The 23,643-nt window shown below is 50.5% G+C and overlaps 1 protein-coding gene and 1 long non-coding RNA gene across 2 annotated transcripts; both read left to right on the top strand.

Moving 5' to 3' along the window:
- The first annotated feature begins 2,957 nt into the window (after positions 1–2,957).
- On the top strand, positions 2,958–3,881 carry LOC109773553 (uncharacterized). The gene has a single exon (XM_020332243.1). It carries the CDS (start codon positions 2,958–2,960, stop codon positions 3,879–3,881), a length of 924 nt encoding a protein of 307 aa, XP_020187832.1.
- Positions 3,882–9,592: 5,711 nt separating this feature from the next.
- On the top strand, positions 9,593–10,681 carry LOC120967138 (uncharacterized). Its single transcript, XR_005761058.2, has 2 exons — positions 9,593–10,063; positions 10,169–10,681. It is a non-coding gene; the product is annotated as an uncharacterized lncRNA (long non-coding RNA).
- Positions 10,682–23,643: the final 12,962 nt, after the last annotated feature.

The following is a 23,643-nucleotide window of genomic DNA, read 5'->3' on the forward strand; positions in this document are numbered from 1 at the left end:
CCCTTCCGGTGGTCCCGGTACAATACCGGTAACCCCCGAAACTTTCCCGATGGCCGAAACTTGACTTCCTATATATAATTCTTCACCTCTGGACCATTCCGGAACCTCTTGTGACGTCCGGGATCTCATCCGGGAGTCCGAACAACTTTCGGGTTTCCACATACACATATCTCTACAACCCTAGCGTCACCGAACCTTAAGTGTGTAGACCCTACGGGTTCGGGAGACATGCAGACATGACCGAGACGCCTCTCCGGTCAATAACCAACAGCGGGATCTGGATACCCATGTTGGCTCCCACATGCTCCACGATGATCTCATCGGATGAACCACGGTGTCGAGGATTCAATCAATCCGTATGCAATTCCCTTTGTCAATCGGTATGTTACTTGCCTGAGATTCGATCGTCGGTATCCCAATACGTTGTTCAATCTCATTACCGGTAAGTCTTTTTACTCGTACCGCAATGCATGATCCCGTGACTAACGCCTTAGTCACATAGAGCTCATTATGATGATGCATTACCGAGTGGGCCCAGAGATACCTCTCCGTCACACGGAGTGACAAATCCCAGTCTCGATCCGTGCCAACCCAACAGACACTTTCGGAGATACCCGTAGTGCACCTTTATAGTCACCTAGTTACGTTGTGACGTTTGGCACACCCAAAGCACTCCTACGGTATCCGGGAGTTGCACGATCTCATGGTCTAAGGAAAAGATACTTGACATTGGAAAAGCTCTAGCAAACGAAACTACACGATCTTTTATGCTATGCTTAGGATTGGGTCTTGTCCATCACATCATTCTCCTAATGATGTGATCCCGTTATCAATGACATCCAATGTCCATAGTCAGGAAACCATGACTATCTGTTGATCAACGAGCCAGTCAACTAGAGGCTTACTAGGGACACGTTGTGGTCTATGTATTCACACATGTATTACGATTTCCGAACAATACAATTATAGCATGAATAATAGACAATTACCATGAACAAAGAAATATAATAATAACCATTTATTATTGCCTCTAGGGCATATTTCCAACACTGAGACCATGTGCCGGCTGTAACTCGGGCTCTGGCCTGGACGAGGGGTCGAGTGGATCCTGTCCCGGCTGTAGGAGTACGCCTCTTGCTGCGCCAGTGCTGTCTGAAGGAGTTCCCTGACCCGGCGGGTTTCAATAGCCGTCGGATAGTCGCCGTCAACTGGGAGAGCCGCCAGCCGTGCTGCCGCAGCGACCATGTTCTCTAGCGGGTTATTATAATGACCCGGGGGTATTGGCACGTACTGAGGCGGGGCAGGGGGCACCTGGGGAGGCCCCATCACTTGTGGCTGAATAGGGGTCCCGGACCCGGGTACTATGATCCCTGGCGGGTTACTAGACCCTGCACCTGGCGTGTTGAAAAGGTTGCGTGGATCGTAAGCCGGAGGGAGTCTAGATTGGGCCTTTTGATGCCTCCTTCTCAGGACCTCATTGGCCGTGTTTTGATCCATCGTGAGCCGGAAGGACTGCGCTTGAATCAACTGGGTTTGGGCATCGAGAGCCGCCCGCTCCGCAGTCATCCTGATCCCCTCCGCTGCCAGATCCTCCTTAGCCTTCACTAGATCCAATTTTAACTGTGCCACCTCCGCGTCATGCCGAGCTTGATCCGCCGGGTCAACCGTGGCGGTTAACAGGGCCGTCATCTTGTCCGTGAGATCCATTAGCACCTGAGCCGGAGAAGGCACCGGGTTTCCCGCTCCAGCAGCGGGGTTCTGAACAGGCTGCGCACCCGCCATAAAAACTCCAACCTGACTTGGCGGCTCAAATAGGTCCGGAATACTGTCACCATCGGAACAACCCATGAGCCTGCCATCTTGAAGTTGGTACAACGATTTTGACTCATCGGTGGCCGACTCGCCGTCAGAGCCGGCGGCCGTCTCATCATCAGATCCAGATCGATCGGAGAGTCCTCCATGGATACACCCCACAAAAGCATGCCTTAAGGCAGGCCGGGCCCGGGCGGGTCGCGCAAGCTGAGCCGTCTCGATGAGATCGGCGCAGAGACCCGGCTCAGGGCCCGGCTCACCAATCTTGCCAATGAAAACATGAATTCCGCCGAAGGGGACCCGGTACCCGTACTCAATTGAGCCGGCGTCGGGGCCCCAGTTTGCATCGTCGATGTAGAGCTTGCCGCGATGACTCTTGGTCATCCGGCCCACAGCGTATCCCTTGAGCCCTTCGAAGCTGCCCTTCAAGAACTCAAATCCACCGTGCGCCAGCCCCACGGTGGGCGCCAACTGTCGTGGAATTGTCACGGCAGATGTCCTCGAGCTAGGACTTAGTCGTGGAGCCATCGCAACTAGGAAGCTTGAAGGGGTTAATGCGGGACAAGGAACACGAGGGTTTATACTGGTTCGGCCCCTTACGATGAAGGTAAAAGCCTACGGCCAGTTTGAGGTGGTATTGATTAGGGTTACGATCACCAGGGAGCTTAAACTGCTATGCCCGGCTCTCGGTGAGATTGTTCTTGTCCCTAAACCGCTGCCGGGTCGTCCCTTTATATAGGGAGGCTGACGCCCAGCAGCCCTTAGAGTCCCGGCCGGCTCATAAGAGTGTCTGGCTCGGACTCTCAACTATACTTGCCTTACACTACAAGTTTTACCATAATAATGATTGTAACTGCGGGCCTTAAGCCATATCCGGGTCTTAAGCCCATCTCTGGCCCATCGTCTTCAGGCTTGGCTCCGGGCTTCTGGTAATGACCATTAGAGTAACCCGGCTCCTCCTGGCGGGTGACTCTAAGGTCTATATCCTCAACAGCGCCCTCAACTCCTTTCCACTGCTCGTCTTCGAACACCAGCCCGCACGGAACGAGACGACGGCGGCCACCAAAGGCGATGATGAACATATCCTGGAGATGCTCATGTTTAGCATATCGGAAGAGAGAACATGCACGGATCCGACACCCGCCATGCTATCCCCGCAGAACAACCAGATCTGCTTCGCCACCCCGCAGGGCTGGATCTTCATCCTGCACGGCGCCGCCCCGTGGGAGACCTGGCTGTGGCATCCGGTCACCGGAGAGACCATACCCCTCCCGCCCATACGAGACGACCACTACATCCCCACCAACTGCACCTGCTACCTCACCAACAGCTTCGCCGCGTATCCTGAGTGCGCCGTCGTGCTGCTCGACGTCGCTGACCCTGATATGTGGTTCCGCCGAATCAACGGAGGAAGTAGTAGGGAATGGGCGCAGCACACATATGACGTCGGCGAGTATACTCTTCCAGAGGGCGACAGCGACGACGACTGCACTTCCACTCCCCCGACCAAGAGAGTCATAGCTGGCGTGGCCGCCGCCCTGGGTGGGAAGCTGCATTTCATCTTCTCAGAATCAAACCAATACAAGATGGGCGTCGTTCACCTCGACTTCGGAACCCCTGCCCCTACGGCTGAGCTTCACACGCTGGAGGACGTGGACGCCGCCATCACTCTGCCGGAAGGCATGTGCTCCGGCGTGACCAGGTTGCTGGAGTCAAAGGGGGAGCTTTTCCAGGTCTGCGTTTGCTTCCGGGGATTTGACCCCAACGACATCGGCGCCGTCCTTGTCCTCAAGATGGATTTCGACCATGGCCGCCGCTGGCGCAAGGTGCGTGACATTGGAGACAGGGTCTTCATGTTGGCTCATGGAGGCAATGCGGTTTCTTGCCCGGCGAGCGCGTGCAACCTGCAAAGGAACCGCGTCTACTTCATGAAGAACTTCCTCGAGGATGATGGGGATCTGTGCATCTACGACCTGATGGAAGAAGTCCTTGAGATTCTTGTGGTTCATGAAAGGGACTTGACTCTTGCACGCACCAAACCTTATTGGATTGTACCGCCTACTGCCTAGTGCACACATCCCATACGAATGTAACTAGTTTTTTTTAACCCTCAAAGTTTATTGCTCATATCAAAAGAGTTACATCATGTAGTACAAAGGGCAACAGGAACGAGGGTGGATCAATATCCCAACTTTAAATCTAAAAGATCATAAGATATTTTTGCCAATTGATGGGCAACAATATTCACTTTTCGTGGGCAGTGTGTAAATGAAATTCCTTCTATCAGCGATGCAATTGCAAAACACTCCGCTAACGTTCAGTATAGAGGCTGAAGATGTCAACTTCGCCAATGCATGCGTTGATCAATTCCAACAAATCAGATTCGTCCCTCAAAAAAAAATCAGATTCGATAGTGACCTGCGTGCACACCATAAACTCACGAATGTAACTAGTACTAGTAGGAAAGTTAATGTTTCGCCGATACTCCCTATGTCCCATAATATAAGATGTTATTACTAGTAATTTTGATTGTCCTAGGGCACTTATGATTTGTTCCTCCAGTTAATGTTTTTTATAGCTGAATGTGTTCTTTGTATTAACAAAGTCCTTGCAAAAAATAAATAAGTTACTAAAGCAAGATTTATGCTCATTTGGTCCACTAGTTATTTTTTTACACTTGATTGTGTTCAATTGTTTGACATATAGCTGTAGTTTTGGCTTATTAATGTAAGAAAAATGGGCTCTAGCATGGTGGTGCTGGTACCCTTCAGCCCACGACTCAAGTGAATAGGCGAATAGGGTTTCCTTGCCTCTTATCAGCGCCCCCGCTAGTCTGCCTCGTCGCATGTGGCCCTAGAACCATGGAGACGCAATGGATCCTGGCCCATTGCCGGTGGGTGGGGTCTATTTTTAGGGTTTTTTTAGTTTGGTTAAGGTTTTTTGTGTCATGCTCAAATAGACGAGGCGGTGGCGGCTTCGTGGAGATGGAATAAGGTCCTCCCTGCCTAGCCCCCATTCCGGCGGCTCTTACCCCAACATTGGCATCTGAGCTACTGATCTCGCCGGGCGTCGAGGTGCACTCGATCTCTAGTCTCCAGATATATAGATGCTCGATCGCTTACTATACTGTCTAGTAGTAGTGAGATTTCGTCAGCGCCAGCGGTTACTAACAAGAGAGTGGTTTTCCAGCTCTCGGGTGCCTAGGCACCCTCTATGAACAGTAAAATAAAAAATAGAAAAGAATCTAAAAATTCTAAAACTTTGCAACATCAAAGATGATCAAACTTTGTAAGTGCTTGCAAGTTTTCATGCCAAAAAAACTATTTGAGGAGCTCTACACACGAAAAAGATTTCGGTGCTTGAAGTTTCGAGTACTTTTAGCACTAAAATCTGAAACTCGTTTGTACACCTTTCTCTCGATGACATTTTGGCATGAAAACTTGCAGGAACCTATAAAGTTTGACCATCTTTGATGGTGCAAAGTTTCAGATTTTTTTTAAAAATTCTATTGTTTTGAATGTACTGTTCATAGAAGGTGCCTAGACACCCGGGAGCTGTTACACCTTTCTGTTACCGACAAACATGTACACGCCTAATAATCAATAATAAAATCTGCATGTACTGTACGGGCGTGTGATGGATCGTTAATATGCTGGCTGGTCTGACATGTTATTGCTCATCGCCACTGCATTCTGGGTGCTGCGTGCGTACGGTGTACACAGAGAGACAGGAATGGCAAGACCTGTGTTAAGAAAGAAATAGTCACACAAGTTCAAGTACTACACTACTTGGCTCAGCAGTCTAGAAAATGATATCTATTACTCCATTCGTTTCTAAATATAGGTCTTTCTAGAGATTTTAACAAATGATTATATACGAAGCAAAATGAGTAAATCTATACTCTAAAATATGTCTATATACATCCGTATGTGATTATCCATTTGAAATCACTAAAAAGACATATTTAAGAACGGAGGGAGTAGTTCGTAGTCGCTGCTGATCGCCCAGGACGTACATTTTGCACTCACTAGGGAGTTTACAACCAATAGCACTCACTAGTGTGTTCAGTTTCAGGGTATTAAGCTAGCCTGCAGCCTTCTTCATATCTGTTTCTGAGGCCTATCCGACAACACGCCGCACCATCTGTTTTGTGAAACCGGTCAGCCAGAGATGCTGAGATGTAGGCAGCCAATCACTGACGTTGTCGTCTTGTGCCTTCTTCCCTCCATTTGTTGCGCTCCCCCCATCAGAGCCATAATAATCACTCTAAGTTGTTCCTCCTTTAGTTTGAGGATCATTTCTGAACCGGCTTCCATAAGTTTGCAGCGAATTCCTTCCAGATTTAACTCTCTCCACACTAGTCGGAAAATTCGATTCTGAGCCCGGGCTTAGATGGTCCCGATACCTCTCCCGTTCGCTTGCATGTGGATCAGTGCGATTCAGCGTATTCAACGCAGTATTCGGGCTGGAGCGATCCAGAAAATTGAGGAAAAGCTGACGCATTTTCCTGTGCCAGGCTGAGCCGTCCCGACTGCAGGACATCTTAACGGCCACACCATACGGCCCGTCCCCATCATCTTTCGCTCGGTGATTTCTCAGAAGGAAAAAGGAACTTTCACTCGGCTCGTCCCCCGCACCGAAACCTACGCAAGCTACAAGCTTATCCTCAAAAAAGAACCTACGCAAGCTTATCCAGTTTTTAGATATTGCCCGAGTTTGACAAAAAACAAAAGCACGCCGATAATCACCTTGCACACAGCTTTGCCTGCTTGCTCCGGCAGATACGTGGGGCTCCACGAGGTCGCCGACGCCCACACCATGAACGCGGAAGGGATTCACAAAACCTGTATGCGCAACAACAGATTTGACAAAACTTGTACCACTCGAACGCACCTGCACCTCCGGCCTTGCATCCTTCTCGGCGCCGGCAGCACTCACACTCGTCTCACTTGCAGCTTCCTCTGTCTTGGACGGTGCCATTTCAAGAATTATACTTTACTCGGTTTGAAATGCCTACCTCTGCCTACCAAAGCATCACCATGCCATTCAGTCTTATAGTGCCTGACCGATGGCAATGCATGCACTTTTCCTGATGAATTTACATAACCTGCAATTCAAAATTTGAACCATACGGCGGAGTGAATTGTAAAAACATCGACACTTCAGGCAAGGTTTGCACGAACCACACATTTACGGAATTGTGTCAAAAAGCACTAATTTTTTTCATAATTTTTTACAAAAACACTAGTTGCTTGTTTAGACCATTTTAAGTACGTTTATAACATGGGGGTCCCGTTTTTGCTGACGTGGCGTAACTGTTCAACGCTGGACGTCGTTAGTGATATTTTTTTATCAAAAACTCCCGCACTTCTTCTAAAAAAACACCCGTGGTCCGCCTCCCTCCGCCGGCCGCCGGCGTCTCCATGCCCTCCAGATGCTGCCCCTCTCTCCCAGGCCTCCCTCCTCCGTGCCCGCGCCACCATGGGGGTGCTCGTGGCGCTCTGCGTCACCGGGGCCTACTTCCTCACGTCGACCTCGTCCGCGTCCATCGCCGGGCCGGACGACGGGGCAGAAGGCGCCGCCGTCGCCGCCGCGTGAGCCCGAGGCCGAGGACGGCACGCTGGGCAAGGAGGATGCTGTCTCCGAGGAGGATGGCGGCGCCGAGCAGGAGCACGGCAGCGCCGTCACCGCGGCGGCCGTGGACGACCCGCATGCCAAGCCCGATCTGGACGAGCGTGTCTCCGGCGGCGAGGACTCCAAGAGCGACGCGGCGGCGGTGGACGAGGACCAGAGCAGAAGTCGCATATGTAGATGCCTCGCGCCACGGTGGAGGAGAGGAACCTGGACGGCGGCATCGAGGAGGAGAGCATCGCGCGGCAGCTGCTCGAGGATGCCCGTGCCGGGCTGCTCGTTGCCAGCTCCACGTCGTGCCCTCCGCCGCCCGCCGCCGGCGAAAGCAGCAGCTGCTGCTCCGGCGGCTAAGGGCAGGCCATGCCCATGGCCGCTGCTGCTGCTGGCGGAGAGAAGAGACGAAGATGAGGGGGTTGATTGCTTTTTCATTTTTCGAAGAAGGGTGTTGGTGTAAAATCCCCGGTCTAACGGCGTCATCTGCGAACAATTACGCCACGTCAGCCAAAGCGGGACTCGCCTGTCATAATCGTCATCAAAACGTCCAAAGCCGCCAACTAGTGTTTTTGCAAAAAAAATATGAAAAACATTAGTGCTTTTTGGCACAATTCCGTAAATGTGTGGTTCCTGCAAACCTTGCCTGAAGTGTCGATGTTTTTTGCAATTCACTCCCATACGGCGCACAAGCATCCCGCACTGACACTTGGACAATATGGTTAGCACCAGGGATGCCACATGTCCACAACACACCCTGCCTAACATACAACATGTGATAGCAGTCTGCTATATCCCAACCATTTGCAGACGTACGGAATTTTTTCAGATCCGTCACACACACAAGTTGAGAACAAAGATTACTCAATGGCAAGGTACAGCCTCACGTCCCATGAGGAACAAGCGTGGGGCAGTGCTCACTGAAACACACCAGAAAACCGTCAGAGTACATGTTACAGAATTTAAAACACAATTATCACATTTGATTCTGAGTACATATTTCTTGAGTACAAGTCAGCTTGCCTACGGCTTATCTTGCCGCATATGTTCCTGAGCGTCCTCTTGGTGAACTGTACCTTCTCAACCGAGCCAAAGAAACTTCCAATTATGCTATACACCTTATCAAGGTTGACATTGTTTTCGTGTGAATATCGATGTGTTTGTGAGACGGCCAGTGCACCTTCACTATGATCGTGAGAAACATGAAATGATTGTGGCTCTCATTATGTTCTGTGATGTGTCAACTGTTCTCATGCGCACGTTGGAGCCATATCAAAGCCTGATTCAGTTACCTGTCTACGACATTCGGGCCGGATTCAGTTACCTGTCTACGACATCAAGCAGGAACTCGAGCTCAGCTTATTCCGGTGCTCACCGGCCGGAGCTACCGCAGCTCGCCGTAAACTGCTGGATTTGGGCAAGCCGTCCGCGGCGGCGGCAGGCTTCGAGAATGACTTGGGTTTGGTGGGGACTGCTCTCGAGCCGGACGTGGGCGACTTTGACCACACGCACGGGACGTTCAGTACGTGTCGCTGACGGCCGTCACGTTACTCGTGAACTGGTCTACGGCTCAGCCAAAAAGTAGACGTTCTGGTCCACGGACCAGGAAAATCACGCGCGGACGGACGTCCAGCCATACGTGTCGGGGCCACTGGTGGGCACTGTTCCATGCCGTATATGCGCCGTATCCTCTATTTCCGCTGCTTTTGCGCAGACACGCCAGCGCATGTTTCCCGAATCCCGATTCTTGAGCCAACGCCACTGGGCTCGAGCGCCGAATTTAAAACAGGTCTTCATCAGCGTAAAAAAAAAAAGTCTTGGTCAAGCCTCCCACACATATACTCCATCCGTCCCAAAATTCTTGTCTTAAATATGTTAAATACGGATGTATCAAGTCACGCTTTAATACTAGATATATCGTATCTAGACAAATTTAAGACAAAAAATTTGGAACGAAGGAAGTAGCATATATCTCTACTATCTAAAAGAAACGCAAGGTTCCGTTTCCCACCTTACTACGTCGCTCGTTTCGTCCATCCTCCCCGCGGGTGCACTCGCGATTGGTTTTATCACATCCTTCCCCACGTCGGTTTTGCATTAAAGACCTTCCTAAAACAACCACGCTGATTGATTCCCCTTAACCTTATCCCACCTCTGATATAGCCGCCGCCACAGTCTCCCCCATCTCGCGAACGACAGGAGGATGTACGCTCCCCGTTCATGATCTCTCGCCAGCGACGCCCTAACGTCACCGTAGCGCGTGACACAGGGATTCGTCGCTGCCGCCCGCAGCTAATTTGCCCCTGGCGTCGAGGAGGGGGTCAGCAAGAGCTCATGTCCTCCCGGTGCTGCCGCTGCTGGGCTCGTCTCGTCAGGAGGACACGGTGTCGATGCCGCCGCCGGCGACGCCTCGTTCTTCTTGAGGTCAATCGTGAGGGACTCCTGATTTTTGAACATGTGTGTTTCTTCTTGTGTTGCAGCCTGCAGGTCGTGCAGGTCGGGTGTGCTGCAGCCTGCGAGATCCGAGGCGTGACGACATCGGTGATTCTGTTCACCGTGGCCCAAGTTTAAGCCAGATCTGTGACGGAGGCATGGCGCAGGAAACCTACGCCGCATGGAGGCTACGGAGGTGCGTTGCCGCCGGAGACGTCTTGGCGTCATCTCCGATGAGTCCCCTTCTTATGAGTCCCCTTCTGATGTTTCTATATTTGGTGTTGGCTCTCCCTTCAATCAGATCCGTGGGAGGCTATTGCTATCGCTTTCAGTGGCGCAGCGGATGGCCGCTTTCAGTAACGCCTCGCAGATGTTGCTCCAAAGAAGAAAGGAGAAGTTAACCAAAGTTGACCAATATTCAGTACCTTTTTTTTGCGAATAGTACTAATAACATTACCTGCAAGTGCAAGCAAGGTGAACCACCGGTGCTTTGGCAAAAGGAAAGCAACACGATGCCAAAAGATTGTAGAATTACCATTGCATCACCCATCTTCTGAAACATACATGTCCCCTGTATCCTGCACTCCACTCCGTTCCTGTGAGTTTCTTTTGTTCTGAAACATACATGTTCTCTGTGACTTTTCTTGCAGATCCGCTGATGATATGCTTGGGCGCCAGATCTTCATGAATTGGTCAGTGATTGTATGAATATGAATTTGTAGTCTGACTAAGTTCTTGTTGCTCAATTATATGTGACCATGTTGCAACTGTATTTGCATGTGACGTTGGTTTGGCCAATAGACTTTTTTTTTAATTCCCTGCTGGACCTTTTGGTAGTGTATTTAATTTTGATTGTGATGGGGTGGGACTTAAACTTCAAAGTATATTTGCATGTTAGTGTACCAAAATCTTAACTGACATTTTATATATAATGAGCAAAGAAACCTATGATCTCAAACATGCCACTGGTACAACCCATACTAAACTTGATTTGTTCTCTCAATATGGAGTGTTAATCTTCTCCTCTATATGGGCTTGGACGACACAAGCATGGCAAGTCTGGTTGGTGGAGGAGGAGGAAAATAAGAATGATTTAATAGTAAGAAAGGGAAGATAATGCTGCTTGAGATGTGCATGGGGATTCTGAATATATATGTTTGATACTTTCCCCTGATGGCAGAGATTAGCTGAGGTTTGAGGTGTCCTTGTAATATGCGGGGTTCCGTTATTCTATTATTTCACCCTAGGCCCCCGGTGCAACGCACGGGCAATTACCTAGTATAGTATCTATTTTCATTCCTCTTCCCTTCGGCTCACGCCTAACAGCAAAAACTACATCCCATTGGCCGGTCTTTCGATCAATCAGCTCGTCCGCCTTCATCAACATACTAGGGGTTGGGGCACCACCTGGTGGCGCCTCCTAAGAGGAAGTTTGTGCGGTGCCAGATTAAGGATGGCAGTTTTACCCACGGGTACGGGTACCCATGGGTACCGTACCCGTATGGGCAGGGTATGGGCACAATTTTATACCCATGGGTAGTACACATACTGTCGGGGATATACCCCGCGGAATGACCCGACCGGAAGTATGACCCGGCCGGACTTGGCGCTTCACCGTGACCCGCCGGAGGACTGGCGACTCACGGGTCTGGCGGCTCACAGCCAGACGAGCTCATGAACCGGACGACTCATAGATGGCCCCGACGGCGGGTCAGATAGAAGACTAGGCCCCAGGCCCAGAAGACCGGCTCATGTTATGGTGGGCCGGCTTAAGAAGAAAGGGATGACGAATATTTCCTTTACGAGGAAGTAAGACCCGGACTTGTAATTAACTTGTAAGAAAAGATGGACTAGCCCTAGTCCTACTAGGACTCCGCATGTAACCCGCCCCTCTAACTTATATAAGGAGGGGCAGGGCACCCCAAAGAGGGACGAGCAACAAGAAACAATCTCTAGGACTAGACTCAAAGAGCCGGCTTACCGGCAACTCTCTCATAAGCATAATGAGACCTAGCCACAAACAGCATGTAGGGTTGTTACCGGATGATGTTTCCCGGGGCCCGAAGCTGTCTAAACCCTTGTTTTGTGCGTTGATCCGCCCTGCGTCTCTCATCCCAATCAACCCCTCTCAAGCTACTACATAGATGCGCTGGCCTCACGACTAAGTCCTTACACCTAGGACATCTGCCATGACAATTCCACGACAGTTGGCGCCCACCGTGGGGCTGCGCACGGTGGTGTTGAGTTCTTGAAGGGATCTCTCCTAGGGATCGAGGAGCTCACAATTTTCCGGACGAAGAAGAGCCAGTTTGAAAGAATCTGCTTCAGCTTCAAATTCGTCGGACTAAATTGATAATATGTGGGGTTTAAAGGTTAAACAAAAATTTAGGGCTGCGCCGAGAGCCGCCGCCTCTGCAAGCCGGATCCTGAGGTCTGCAATCCGCCGAGAAGAAGAATATATGTGGAACGATTTGCAAGATGACCCGGCGATTCGACGAATCCGAAGACAAATTGGTATTTGGAGCAGCGGCCACCGAGCAAGCCAAAGAATACATCTACTTTAAACAAGTCGCCAGGATCCTGGTCGGTTTCCTTGTTAAACAAAATAATACTAGCAGTGATGGGGCAATGCTGGAGGGAATTAGAATTGATCAATTATTTTGATGCACGGAACACAAAGTGTCGGTAGGAGATTTCAGCATGTCGTGATTGAACAAACCGGAAAGCAGAGGCAACCTGGAAACTGACGTGGTCATGGACTCAGACTTGTCAAATTGCCAAGCTAACCCGGAAACAGCAAGTCGCCAAGCCCGACCAAGGAGAGAATATATATATCCGGATTAGCACGTGACACGATCCGTTCTGATGCAAACTGATGCGCTGATCACTACAATGAATGAGTGTTTGTTACACATGGCCGTTATTACGCCCGCCAAGCAAATCAGGTGGAGCTGTTTTTTCGTCAAGTCGACGTCTACTTCCGAGGAGATCAGGCGTGTTTTCTGCTGCTACTTTTCATGAATCCCATCGCTACTAAACAACCAGGAGAAAACCTACTACTAGGAGGATCGCTGGTTTCCTTTGGTCCCGATGGGGATCCCAGCCCATGTGCGTTTCGGAGATTAAAATCACCTAGTCCATGTGGTCTACTGTTGAAGGCAAGGAAAGGAAGAAAATCAATCCGCCGCTTGTCTCGGGCCAGCTCCTGCCTCCGCCTACGAACTTTGTCCGACCCGGAAGAGGAGGAAGAACCTGCCTCGGTCGTCTTCTGCTTTTTCTCAAAGTCACCCAGCTCCATCTCTGCTGGACTCTAAGTTGCTCGCCGATCCACCTCAACCACAGCGGGGCCAAACCGCCCGCCGCTGCTCCGGCCGGGTGCTCCGCGGGCTTCGCGCCGCCCCGGATCAGCTCGCCGCCGACCCATCCGCGCTGGCTGTGACCCGCGCCCCCATCACCTAGGCTGTTGCCTCTGACACAACTCACCTCCCCTTACCAGGCGCTGCTTCAAGCCGGCGCCTCCGACGCGTTGAGCCTTTGGTCTGAGCCGCCCGCCGTGAGCCGTTGTGGTTGCCGTGTGTTGCGGGGTCCGCGCGGGCCGGTTCTATTTTTCTGCTGTGCTCGGCCAACTCCTGCGGCCACTACCGCCGCACCTTGAACCGGAAATTTGTAAACCGTCCTTATGACTCGGTTACATCAACTAACCGGGACCATGCCCGCAATTGACTCGCCGGCCGCACGGCTTACTGTGCTTGTGATTGATTTTTCTGTCTGCACCGTTTGCAATGCCGCGGCTGACTGTACCTACCGGGTGATTTTTATGGTCGGCTTGTTATCACAACTGGATCAACCTCCGACAAAAACCAGAGCTACTTTGCCCTGTTGTCTTTTATATGCAGGAAAATTATCCATCACAAAGTGGTATTATACCACGGAGATGGAGACACGCCAAACATTATTTGGCACAGGTGGTTGTCCTTACTCAACGGATTCCCGCACCGGCTTACAATGCCGTGGCCGTCTCTCACGACCGCGCCGGCTTACAACGCCGTGGCCGTCTCTCGCGACCGCGCCGACTTACAACGTCGTGGCCGACTCGCTGTCCGCGCCGGCTTACAACGCCACGGTCGACTCACCCGTCGGCACCGGTTTACCACGCCGCGGCCGGCTCACCCGTGAGTGACTTCAACTTCACCTAGCAATCATTAATTTCATGGCGGATTATTTTCGGCCTGGCACATCAGGTGATATCCATCTAAAATATATTTTACTGGTACATATTATTTTTTTATCAAAAGAGCAGTTTATCTTTGTCTTGGTCTGCAATATTGTTGATGCAGGACAATTGTTCACTACATCAAAACGACGTGGTTAACTCGCCCGACCGCGCCGGTTTACAACACCACGGCCGGTTCATCTGTCTGAGCCGCCTCTGATGCTAAGGTCGTCTTTTTCGTCCGCCTCTCGCGGCCTGGTCTACATCGACACACCAGGATTGCATTTGTCTGCATGAGCGGATTATTGAATATGAGCAGGTCACTACTTGGGAAGCCCGGTTTTCTTCCAACAGCTTGGAGGAAAATTTTCATGTGTTATCAGCCGCCGTCGGCACTGGACGGCTCAATGGGCATGCACACAAGTCGCCGTCACTACAGTTTGGTTAACTTCAAAACATCCAGTTAGAAGGAACCATTGGCCGAGTTGCTGACACGGCTCATACGGGGTCATTTATAACCCGCCGCAGTCACCTCAATTTTCTGTGGATTCACATCGCGCTATCAACACCAATGATATACACCTTATGTTATGGTCAATATGGAGAATCTCAAAGCCAACTCCTCGAGTCGTCTTGAGACTCGGGGGCTACAATGATATGACTCGGCATCATTGGTTGATTTCAATGCATTCAAGAACTCCGGGTCATTGGAGGGAAAAATAACCCGGTCCCGGAGGCTGCCGCCATATTGGTGAAAGTTTAAAGGCCGTCAGAAAATTTCTGGCTTAAAAAGAAGGATTCCGGTTTAGATCCGGCTCAAGGGACTTGACATCTCCCGCAAAGCGCCGAAGCTCTTAAATATCCGGTTTAAAATCCGGTTCAAGGGAAATTTATCTGCCACAAAGTTTTAAAGCTCTCAAATCCGGTTCAAAATCCGGTTTAAGGTAAATTTGTTTATCACAAAGCTTTGAAACTTTCAATATCCGGTTTTTCCATTCAAAAAGAATTTATCTCTCGCAAAGTTCGAGTTCTCAGGAAAAATTAAAGGGACCAAAGAGAGTCTGTTTCAAGGCACAACTCAAATATAGGTACCCTGCTTTAATGACCACTGGGAGCTGATCGTATTCGAATTTAGCTTAACCCTTTGGGTGTGACCCTGATCGTATTCGAATCAGAGTCGTTAAATATTATCATGATCACTAGGGGGCTTCCTGTTCAAACATAGGTCGTATTCGAACCAAAGAGAACATAGCTGTCGATACCCTTTTGATTGGCACACTGCCGAGCTCATTGGGGAGTTTCTTGGTCATATTTGAACCATAGCTCAACCCCCTTTGGGAACCGACGTGGATCGTATTCGAATCAGCGTCGTTAAACAACTCTTAAGGTCATTTGGGGGCTTCCTGTTCAAACATAGGTCGTATTCGAACCAAAGAGAACATAGCTGTCGGTACCCTCTTGATCGGCAACGCCAAAGCCACTGGGGGCTATATGATCGTATTCGAATCTTAGCTTAACCCCTTTGGGATGGTTTTCTGATCGTATTCGAATCAGAAGCCTCAAAATTTTTCGAAGTCTCTTTTTGCAAACAATTTTTGGATTTTATTTGAAGCTCTTTTTTCATATCTAAAGCGTATATGAGTGGTTGCTATTTAACCCGGCTTGATTTTCGATGATAAATCGCCAGCTTATGACAATCATCATCTATGTGGAAGCATTGGCTTCTAAGGATCGGATTATCACCCTTACTGCACAGGTCATATAAACCGGCAGTACAAAATCAATATCACAGTGGTTATATGTGAGATATAATGACCCGCCCTGCGGTAAACCGCCAAGGGATCTTGTGATCTACTTGTGTGCAGGATAAGAGTACATTTGGGTGGTTACCCGCCCTGTCTTTTAACGTTAAGTCGCCAGGGCATATGTTGTTTAAACTCTGTGCAGGATTTACAGGGCTATGACTTACATAAATGATTAAGTTCAAGCCCATCATCAAAGATTGAAATTGGTGTCTCAAAAGGGTTATCAATTCTTGGTTTTCTCAAAGGCTATAAGCCGCCGGGTTACAAAAATTCCGGCTTACAATGAAGGCGCATTAAGTCGTCATTGGCCAAGAGCCGCCAGGTATTTAAACTCCGGGTTTACTTGTCAACCGATGAGGTATTCAAATCTTGAATAGCCAACATGGCTGGATTTCTATTGTGATTATCAATAACCAGTGTTATGATTGAGGTTTTCAAAGTCGCTTCAGCGCAACGGCTATTATTGTTATCAATGGGCATGATTTATTTTACAATGGAGGAAATAGTTCCGAGTCGCTGCAGGCTTACGACCTGGCACTTGGGGGCTACATTGTTCAAATCGAGATTACAACGAATATACAAGTCCCATGTCACTGCCAGCATGCACCATGGCACTTGGGGGCTAATGCAAAGTCATTCTTTTTGGCTCAACTTATTGAAGACCCGACTCATCACATTCTAAATGAGCCGGCCCTTAGGGGCTACCAATTGCTCCTGTCGAAAATTCGAGGTACACAAGCCTTAATCCATTATATTGAAAGATCCACTATTCAGTTGGTAGAGTACAAAGCTCTTAACCTTGTGGACGTGGGTTCAAGCCCCATGGTGGAGATTACATTATATACTGTTATTATCAATGATCATATTTACAAAGTCCCTGCTCATTATTGCATAATGGCCCGGCCCTTGGGAGCTACGCTGGTTGAAGTTTATATGAGCATAAGGCAATTACAAGTCCCAGGTTGCTGCAAGCATGACAACCCGGCACTTGGGGGCTACATAATATGGAGTATTCAGTTGTTACTAGTGACTGAGATGAACAATATGGATTTCTTCAAAGTGGCAGCATTTATATTGAAGCAAGTCTTAAGCCATCACTTTGTTCTCCTCAAGACTTGGGGGTTACAGGTATTATATTATTATCGAAGAAATATTTTCAAATTCTTTGTTTTGAGCAAACCAGATTGACCCGGCGTCACCAATCATTATGACCCTATGTCTACAACCCGGCATTATCAACATGAACCGGTGTTGGCAACAATCATGACCCGGAAGTATCAGCTTTTATAACCCGACAATGTTGGTACTCATAAACCGGCAAGTTTTATATCTTTAAGCCGGCTGAATATAAGTTGAATATTTGAAGACCAATATTTTTGTCAAGTCAGAGCATTGAAAGCCGACTCAAGTGGGTTATCTCTTACAATATTTCTCGACAAAGAGACCAATGTCAGCAAATTGACTCTGAAGCTGGCCTATTGACCCGGATTTTCTGGATTTTTTGCATTGGCAAAATTTGAACATATCTACTAAAGAGATTTGCTATGAGATTATGGATACATATCAAGAAGGAAGATGACAAGGACTTAAGGATGATCAAGTGCCGGCTTATCAAGAATATTTAACCCGGAACACAACCTGTCAAATTTGTTCTTGTGTTTATATTGCAGATTAGTTTAACATGGATAAATCCAAATTAAACTGGGGGCTAATGTCGGGGATATACCCCGCGGAATGACCCGGACGGAAGTATGACCCGGCCGGACTTGGCGCTTCACCGTGACCCGCCGGAGGACTGGCGACTCACGGGTCTGGCGGCTCACAGCCAGACGAGCTCATGAACCGGACGACTCATAGATGGCCCCGACGGCGGGTCAGATAGAAGACTAGGCCCAAGGCCCAGAAGACCGGCTCATGTTATGGTGGGCCGGCTTAAGAAGAAAGGGATGACGAATATTTCCTTTACGAGGAAGTAAGACCCGGACTTGTAATTAACTTGTAAGAAAAGATGGACTAGCCCTAGTCCTACTAGGACTCCGCATGTAACCCGCCCCTCTAACTTATATAAGGAGGGGCAGGGCACCCCAAAGAGGGACGAGCAACAAGAAACAATCTCTAGGACTAGACTCAAAGAGCCGGCTTACCGGCAACTCTCTCATAAGCATAATGAGACCTAGCCACAAACAGCATGTAGGGTTGTTACCGGATGATGTTTCCCGGGGCCCGAAGCTGTCTAAACCCTTGTTTTGTGCGTTGATCCGCCCTGCGTCTCTCATCCCAATCAACCCCTCTCAAGCTACTACATAGATGCGCTGGCCTCACGACTAAGTCCTTACACTTAGGACATCTGCCGTGACAATTCCACGACACATACCCTACCTGTTAAGTCATGGGTAGGGTACGGGTATAACCTTGTACCCGCGGGTATACCCATACCCTGCCCGCTTGTGAACTAATGTTAAATTGTCGTCAATTAATCATTAATTTGTCATGTGACTTGTCTACTCCTATCGATTTGAGTATCGATTTATGAGTATGTTGTACTCATCTACCAGTTATTGAGTTGGGATAATTGTTTTTTGTCAAATGTGGACAACTCATGTACTATTTATTCTACCTGCTGGATACCCAATGGGTACGGGTACCCCGTCGGGTATGGGTATGGGTAAAGTTTCATACCCATGGGTACGGGTATGGATAGAATTTTGTACCCACCGACTATACGGGTATGGGTATGGTATTGCTCTACCCTGCCCATACCCTACCCATTGCCATCCTTATGCCAGATTGACAAGCGATCCTTCCACCCCCTTTTTATCTAATTTCAGTTTTTTTTGCCCTGGCTAGCAATCCCTTAACAGGCAATGCTGACCAATATAGCAATATACTGGTTGGAAAAATAAGACAAAGCAGCAACACACATTTATAAAATACTCCCTCTGTAAACAAATATAAGAGCGTTTAGATCATTATTAATGATCTAAACGCTTTTATATTTGTTTACGGAGGGAGTAGATCAGAGCTACAAGCATGCAAATATAGGAGGATCATACTATCTCCGTTTCAAATGCCTAAAGGCAATGAAAAAACTCTGCTGGTCTGGAGTGAGTAAGACGTGCTGGTCTCCTTGGCGCACTTGGCCACCAGTATTGTCCGTGCGGTCGTCGTCGCCGATGTACACCGGCAAGAAGTCGCTTGAGTTGGCTAATCCTGGAGAGGCACAACGACGGGTGAGAGTGTCAGCGCCACATTATTTTACAACTGGGTGTTAAACGCAAGTAGATAGAAAGAAACTGGGACTGGTCGAAAACGATTTTCGTGACACTGACATGAACAAAAATTTGGAAAACTTGTGACAAGATCGCACATACAAATAACATAAATAATGTAAAATGAGGAGATCAGTACATCATGGCAAAGAGTGGGCTCAGAGGCAAGAACACCTAGAACAGATAAGAAGCAGATGACTATCGTAAAAAAAAACTAAGATATGGTTATTGACTTCAGAAGCACGTTTAGATTGACATTGAATATATCATAGAAGAAAATAATATGAAGGAGGCTGGATATTAGATGTAGTCAACTTTTACGCAACCTCTGAACATGATATAGTGGGCATTGAACATATAAAAGATGAGTGAGTGCGCCCAACTAGCGGCACCAGCCACGTCTCTTTTTATTCGCCATTAACAGGGCGCGGAGAGAGATAAGTCATGAGCGTCCTATTTCCCCTCCTCTCAGCGCGGAGAGAGATAAGTCCCGACCAGCCACGTCTCTTTTTATTCGCCTTTAACAGGGCGTGAAGAGAGATAAGTCCCGAGCGCCCCATCTCCCCTCCTCTCAGCGCGGAGAGAGATAAGTCTTGAGCGCCCCATCTCCCCTCCTCTCGCCTCCGCCATCGCCTCCTCCCTTCTCCTCTCTATCTCTCTCTCTCTCTCCTCCCTCTGAACCCTAAACGCCACCACCCACCCTCTACTGCTCCACCACGCACCCACCTCCCCTCCGGATCAGGTGCAAGACGGCCGGTGCGCGCAGGCGGCGGTGCTCCACTCGAGGGCAAAGGGAGGCAATGGCGGTGGTGGCCGCCGTGGACACCCATCTCTCTACCCTGCAGACGAACCCCGCTGCAGGAGGCCCGTCCCGAGCTCGCTTCGCCGCTCCTTCGGTGACCCTCGTTGCGCCTGGATCCGGGCGGATCCGACGATTCCCGGAGGCGCAGGCGGGCCGGCACGCGGCGCTAGGCGGACGAGCCCTCCCATGGCTACCTCCTCCTCCCCCCCACCGTCTCTCTTGACACATGTGTTTTCCTGCTATGCAAGCAGTTTGACCCCATTTGGTCTTCCATTAGTTCAGTGCATGATTCGTCGGGGTTGTTGTGTTTTCTATGTTTCTCGTCGTGTGTTGGGCAGCGGCGACCTTGTTTTCCTCTGCTCCTGTGATAGGAACTACTAGTGTGCTCACTCTCAAATCACAGGAAATCAGTCGAGTTACATGCTCAGCGAGCCAGATTTAGGAGAAGGAAGGAGGAAAGTAGCTATCAGCCGCCGCCGCCAGGTTCGTGATCCTTCGGGATACCCTAGCCCTTGGGAGGGGAGGGGGTTAAATACAGGTAGGTCTTCACTGCGCGGGCCGCTCACCCACTCGGGCCCAGTGAACTTGCTGTTGGGCTTCCGCTCGCGCCTGGGCCTGGTGGGCTCCTCCTCCTGTGGTGGTTCGGTGTCACTTGAGGTGGCCTCTTCCGGGCCTGTTCCCTGGGTGCCGCTGACAATCCCCTCATCTTGAAAAACGGCTTGTCCCCAAGCCGGAGCATCAGGGAAGCGTTGTTGAAGACGACTGATGTTCTCCCACTTGGCCTTGTCAGCAGAAGAGTAAGACCAATGCGTGAGCCCTTGGCGCACGGTCTTGCGCCCTGTTTTCTTGTCGCGGAGGCTGAGGATGCGCAGCGGAATCCATGCTGGGGCGCGCGGGAAACGCCGGTGGAGATCTTCCAGGTCCTCCTTCGTGGAATCCTCAGCGGGTGTGCCCGTCCAGCGAATTCTGCCCTGGCGGATCATCTTGTTGGGGGCCTTGCGCCAGCGGTAGTCGATCACTTCATCTATTTTACTACATGCCTCTTTTTCTTCTGCTTGCCACATCATCTATTTTATCTAGATATGTGTGATGTTACTACCTATGTTACTCCCACTGTGGGTAGTCTTAGGGCGTGTTTGGTTGCTCGCATGAGGCCCAACCAGGCTCGCGCGGGAAGGGAACGGGCTGTTTGGTTGCCTGGTTTTCCTGTTGGGCCTGCATAGCACGAAACTTAAAGCACCACTGAGCCTGGCTCACTGGAAACCCAGGAATCGGCAGTTTCTCGCGAGCCAGGCCGATGCGAGCGCAAGCCGGTGGGCCCTTGCACGAGTGGAGACCGGAGGGATGCAGGTGATTATGTGAGTTCTTCTTCAACCTCCAGTAAGCTCCTATCTGATCTCCTCCCTCTGATCTACACAACGGTGCTTCGGTTCAAGGTAAGCTCTACACGAAAAAGATGCACCTCGATGCTACGGTTCCATTCAGGCGATCAGTTCGTAGTTTCATCGGTCGTAAGTTCTTAATCTCGTCTTCCCGTTTGGAGCTATTCTAGACAAATTTTGTCAGATTCGTCGCGCACGATCGATCATTTGAAATTTTCTTTGACCATCAGCCTAATCTTGCAGTTCCTCACAACATTCGTGTTGTAAGTTTTTGGTTTCGACGATCGTAGCTTCATCTCTCTTTGAGCAGCAGTCTACTGCACTGACGCCGCCATGTCGAGCTCCTGTGTCCTCTGCTCAGAGCCCTCCTATTCGTCCCTCTCAACATCGAAGCCCTTCCCCTTGATCTCCTTGCACACGTCCTACTACACTAGAGTCATTTACGGCGTCGCTCATCTCGGCCTACTCTCTGTCGTCCTCCTACTGCACTGACGCTGTAATGGCGCGTACACTGCAGTTTGCCGCGCCGCCGACGGGGTCAATCATCTTGGCCTCCTCTCTCTCGCCCTACTACACTCGAGTCATTTCCGGTGTCGATCATCTCGGCCTCCTCTGTCTCGTCCACTGTACTGACGATACCATGGCGCGGGCATTGCATTCTCCTCCTCTGTCGACTGTCTTTGCGCGAGCACCGCAACTAGTTCACCGACGGTGTCGCTCGCCGTGCCACCGACGGGGTCGCTCGTCCCCTACTCCATGCTTGTCATGTCGGACACGGCGCCACGACCACTGTCCGCCGTAGTCGCCATTGTCCGGCGCACACTGCACTTCTTCTGCCATTCCCTCTGCTAGCTCTTAACCCTGTCTGCTAAGTGAAGTGCTAGCTCTTAATCATACCTCATGCGTGCAACCAAACACCGAGTTCATGTGTCGCTTGGGCCAATGCAGTCAACCAAACAAAGTGCACTTGCGTATTAACTAATGCAGGGACCCTAGATGCAGGCAACCAAACAACTTGCAGATGAAGCATTTGGGGCTGTTTTTACTTAACCAGGCTGGGTTGATAAGTGTATGCAATGCAACTACTGTTCAAAACTTGAACCAAAGCATCTCCAGCCGTTCAGCCCCCCAGGGCGCCGAAAAAGAGCGGCCTGGGGGCGAACCGGCGCTAGATTGTCCCCTGGGGGCGACCTACCTCCCAGCCACGCCCCCAGGCGCCGCCCCCCAGCCGCGGCAAATTCAAACGTAGTTCATTCCCACTCACAAAATAGACGCCACAAATCCGGCGATCAAGCGGCCACAAGTTCGGCGATCGAATGAAAAGTTTGGCGTACAGAAAGCAGAAAGGACGCGCGTGCGCATCAGATGGCGAGGTCGGCCTCCGGCGTCGGCGGAGTCGGCGTGCGCGGGCTTGGCGGGGTCTCTGTGCTTGGCGGCGTCGGCGTGGCTTCTGTGCTGCGGGGAGTCTCGGCGGCATCATCGCTCGGGCTTGGCGGGGTCTCTGTGCTTGGCGGCGTCGGCGTGGCTTCTGTGCTGCGGGGAGTCTCGGCGGCATCATCGCTCGGGCTTGGCGTCGGCTCCACCAAGTACCACGCCTTGACCGCCTCGTCGGTGCTCTAGAGCATGTCCGCCCCACCCAGCAGAAAAGCCAGGTCGGTGTTTCTCCTCTTCGCGGCGACGTTGGTCCGGAGTAGGTTGAGCTTGACGGCGCTGCTCGACATCAACGCCGACCACCGCGCCTCGGTCTTCTCTTCACGAAGGACGGCTCGGTCCTGCGCGTCGGCGAGGCAGTGCTCGATGGACTCCTGCACTCGAGCGGTGGCCGCGTCAGCGTGTTTCCCCTTCTTGGCACCTTTGTTGCCGTCCGGCCGCCCTTCTGACGCGCCAGGAGTCGGCGCGTTCGGCTTGTAGGTCTCCTTGGCCTTGTCGAGGGTGCGCCGGACTTCCGCCCACTTCTCGCACTTGTCAATGCGCTTGTAAATGTGGAGGTACTTGAATTCGGTGTCACTGTTGCTCTGCCGGTACAGGGCGAACATGCGCAGCAACTGCGCGGAGGAACAAACAGTTGGCGGGCGTAGACGACAAAGAGAGGCGGGAGACCGGCGTGGCATACCTGATCCTCAACGTTGGCGCCGCTCTCCGGGCAAGCCGCAACCTACTCGACGACCCCATGCCATTTGTTGCAGGCCCCCTGGATACGCCCCCAATGGTTCGCCATTGCCTTCGAGCCGCGCTGCATGTAGACGCCTTTGAAGTACAGGTCGACGAGCTTGCGCTCGTCGAACACGGCCTTGATGCGCTCCCA

This window comes from Aegilops tauschii, chromosome 1, assembly GCF_002575655.3.
Source record: "Aegilops tauschii subsp. strangulata cultivar AL8/78 chromosome 1, Aet v6.0, whole genome shotgun sequence".
NCBI classification, from domain to species: domain Eukaryota; kingdom Viridiplantae; phylum Streptophyta; class Magnoliopsida; order Poales; family Poaceae; genus Aegilops; species Aegilops tauschii.